This window comes from Ceratina calcarata, unplaced genomic scaffold (assembly GCF_001652005.2).
Source record: "Ceratina calcarata isolate Rehan_Ccalc_2016 unplaced genomic scaffold, ASM165200v1 scaffold232.2, whole genome shotgun sequence".
Lineage (NCBI taxonomy): Eukaryota > Metazoa > Arthropoda > Insecta > Hymenoptera > Apidae > Ceratina > Ceratina calcarata.
The window spans coordinates 215403-219553 of record NW_017145072.1 but is presented as its reverse complement, the minus strand read 5'-3'; the positions used below and the strand labels follow the sequence as shown (position 1 = coordinate 219553).

Here is a 4151-nt window from a genome sequence, read left to right as displayed (position 1 = left end):
AGGATTCTTTAGAGATTTTATTTTGAGTATTATAAACAATTAATTCTGTATGAAAATCTAATAAATATTCAAGTTAGCACATTGATTTATGTAGTTAGTCGTCCACTTCTCGGGAATAATACGACGACCACAGTATCGCCAAAGCTTTTACGTTTCTCCGAGTTTCTTTAGTTTTCTTCGATCAAGTCCCAGTCGAGTTTACTAAGTACATTGAACGTTCCTCATTTCGCCGCAAGCAAAGCAAAATCGGCTTTTCTAAACGGAACTGCTCATCGCTTAAAAGGTTTCTAGCTCAAAGTGTCAAGAAATTGAAGTCGAGGAATTTCTTTTGAAAACTCAGCTACAAAGCTACAACACAGTTTCTCAAGAACGTGCGTAGAAAACATTTCACACATGTTAAGATGAACTACTTAGTAATTGTTGAGTCGTAAAACAGTTCGTCAGGTACGCAGCAACTGAGTCGTAAGTTAAGTCGTAAAAAGATTTTGGCAAGTATGCAGAAATGCCTTTTGGCTTTTCTCAGGTTTTTTCACGCCTGTTTGGCAGATGTGCAGTGACAACATTTTTCAAAACGCGACGACTACCCGTTATATTATTGTGTCGAATGGGAAAGTTCCAAAACAAGCAAACTATATTCTAGTTTAGTATTTTATACAGGTTTATTTGATTCTATGTGTAACTGACTCTTTTTTGTTTTATGCTTCGTTTGGGGAATCAATAAATTGACCTTTGCACCTCACGTTAAACCAAACGTGAAGAATCAACAGTAATGGTAAACTGCAACTGCTACCTCCAGTGAATTACGAATTGTTCGTGTTGATCGCTTTGGTACTTTCGGTGTTAAAAGGCGAGGTACTAAAAACGGGAGAAGTTGAAAGCTCGCGTATGATTTATGCCGGGAGTCATCGTATAAACGAGCTCTTTGGGCGAGAAGCGGAGGATAATTTGTTTCTCGGATAAAAGATGCAGATGCGTCGGAAGAATTATGGGAAAGTTCAGCGACCGGTCGGGCGTAATTCGAGCCGCGGAACTGATCGCATCTGTTGAATGCGAACTCCTTGAATCTTAGAAGCCCTTTAATTGGTTTAATAAATTTGAATGAGAATCAACCGCAGAACTTCTTCGTATTCATTGCGCCGAGATTTTGCACTCGCCTCCCAACGAAGAAAAATTGTAATCGTTTCCCAAACCGTTTTACTCCCTCATAAGCTAGTTCCATTTTCAGTTTAATTAAAACTGACAGTGCAATTGTTCACCTGATTATCTCGTTTAAACTGTGTCGTAAATGGATTCACGAGATTCAACTAATTTACTTCAATCACATAAAATCTTCCTTTTTTATACTAACTTATATTATTTTTTTCGTCATTTTATATAATGACAATACCTGACTCTAGTTAGAAATAATAATAGAATTAATAATTTCGAATATATTAAATCCGAGAAATGTTAAAAGGAGGAAACATGAAAGTCAGATTTTTTAAATTCCTGCACTCTGCATATCGCAGAAATGAAACATTTCATCCCATATGCATAGTTTTCATGTCCACGTCGAATCGAGAAATAAAGTGCAATCATCTATTTTAAATGACTTCGTATTTTATTATTCAACGACTGTCGGATTCTATGACAATCACAGGTTGTACATTTTTATATAAAAAACTATCCGATAAAAAAAAAAGGATTTCGTAGTTCGCATGGATATTGATTCGACGTCAGAGGTTATTGTAGTTATTTGCCCGGTGGGCGATTCGTCGAGGTACAGGGTTTCGGTTTGTCGAGTATCACTGTAATTTCCTTTAACGATCGCAGGGCAAGAAATAAATTTGCGGAATACGTAGGAGAGGCGAAACAAGTTTACGTGCTATTCTCGAAAGCGAGAAAGGAAAATAAGAGAAACGCTCGATGTTTTATTCAATTTAATTCTGCAAACCTTAAAAAGAACAGGGACTAAATTAAGAATAAGTTTTCTACGCAAGGAGATCGGGTCTCGGCTTCGTTAACACACTTCCCTCCTTCAATTTTGTATTTTATAAAAACTGCGTAATTTATGCAATTTCTAGTATGTCTCGCGTAAAGTAGAAATATGAACACGGTGCGCTTCACAGGAAACTGCATCGGCGAGGGTAGTTTATTAGAAGATAATAGGTAATTTCGGTGCTCTAGCGAAAGCTAATTTCTATTCGTAACGTGCGAAATTACTTTTAGAATATCAAATCAAACGACCATACGTCAATAAATTCGTGCGATTCCGCGTGGTACAGGCGTTACGGTTGTTCACGATTGTGCCAGGATTTTGCTGCGCGTAGCTGTCGATAACTTAATTAAAATCACAGCTGGAGAGAATGGTTGTCGATACTCGCACGCATTAACCGCGTACAATAACGTTACCTGCTCAACAATTGGACACGCGCTGCCGCAGGGACGTCTTCTTTATATCCCTTCAGATTTAAACCGCTATTAAACATTTTTGTCCACTTCGTCCGTAGCAATTCGTTTTTTATCCTTTTCGATTTTGACGATAGCTTCTCATTTTTATATGTGATTCGATATGTTCGATATGGTGACGTGTGGAAGATTAAAGAAAACGTTATTTGTAATATATTAAGGGGCTGAGGATTTTCCTAACATTTGTCGGTATTCACATTTCTTATTGATTCATTATTCACTCTGTTTTATTCATAAGACGACAGAAACAAAATATGCGCCATTCGATATTCTGTTTTTATGTTAAAAGATTCTCAGATCAACAAGTATCTATTCGGAGAGGAGAAAATAAAATCGAGAGCGCCCTGATATTCAGTTCATTCAAAATAATCTTTCTTTAGCATTAAAGTAGTTGATTCCAAGGCATTGTAACTACGAACTTTACTTGGTAATACTTGTATTATTGGAAATTGTTATAATCTTATTAAATAATTATCAGATAGCCCTAGATTTTCGAAGAGGTACTCAACCACTCGAGAATTATTTGATATTAAACGTACCGACAGTTTTTGTATACTAACATGCTATACTTCTATTTTTTGCATTTGAGTAGAATTTACTGTTGGCATTGATAGTTCATTTTGGTATCGACTTAAATAAGTTTAGTAATATGAGCCAACAAATTTCGTTTTATTTTTATTTTGTTATAAAAGGATTTAGAAACCGGTGCATGGTAGGTTCAGTGTTACTATCAGGATTAAAAACCGAATGTCATAAATTCTTATCCCTTATTTATAGCCAATTTAGTTATTTAGAAACCGGTGCATGGTAGGTTCAGTGTTACTATCAGGATTAAAAACCGAATGTCATAAATTCTTATCCCTTATTTATAGCCAATTTAGTGAGTAATATTGACCTGACCTTAAATAATTTTAGTAATATGAGCAAACAAATTTCGTTTTCTTTTCATTTCTTATAAAAACATTTAGAAACCGGTGCTTGGTAGATTCAGTATTAATACATATAAATTGAAAGTCCGAATAGCGTTAACTCGTATCTCTTGTTTATTATAACGAATTTAGTGAGTAACATTGACACTTCTTGCCCTGATAGTAAGTCTAGCCTCTTTAATTCCAAACGTTTATTTGCCTGGAATTGAAGGGTGATCTAAAAGAGTAAAAAGGACCGTTCCGGAAGACACGATCGTTTAATTTTGCAAATTTAAGCGAACACGTTAACCCGAAGGGAAAATACATGAGATCTTTTTACCTTGTCGCCGCGTTGCACACCGGCCTTCGCCGCTGGTCCATCTGGCACGGTCCACATCACGTATGCAAAAGTACGTCCATCAGTCCCTGTTTTACCGCCGACTACCCTTAGACCGAAAGCTGCAGCTGTAAAAGGTCGTTGAAAATTTAACGAGAATATCGATATAACCGTGCCTGCGCCCGATGATTAAATTAAGTTCTTCAGATACCGCGTTCCCTTGTGATCTAACAACCCAGTTTAACATAATAGTATTATAGAATAATAGTTTTCGATAAATTCTGTTCATTCCAATTTTGTAGGTACTTATGAGCAGCAGCCAGAAAGTTGATTATAGAAAAATTATACATTTTTCAATACTGTTTCGTCCGCAACTTTTTATTTACTTTATATATTTTTCAAATACCTAATTTGTTAGTTTATATATGTATATGTTTAAATAAGTATATTACTTCTAT

At 35.8% G+C, this 4151-nt stretch overlaps 1 protein-coding gene across 1 annotated transcript in view; it reads right to left on the bottom strand.

The window, feature by feature from the left end:
* Fife (regulating synaptic membrane exocytosis protein fife) overlaps nucleotides 1–4151 on the bottom strand; it is a 91821-nt gene that overhangs the window by 31093 nt on the left and 56577 nt on the right. Inside the window, exon 13 of the mRNA XM_026811659.1 lies at nucleotides 3697–3821. Coding sequence (XP_026667460.1) covers nucleotides 3697–3821 — 125 coding nt within the window. The remainder of the gene's footprint in view (nucleotides 1–3696; nucleotides 3822–4151) is intronic.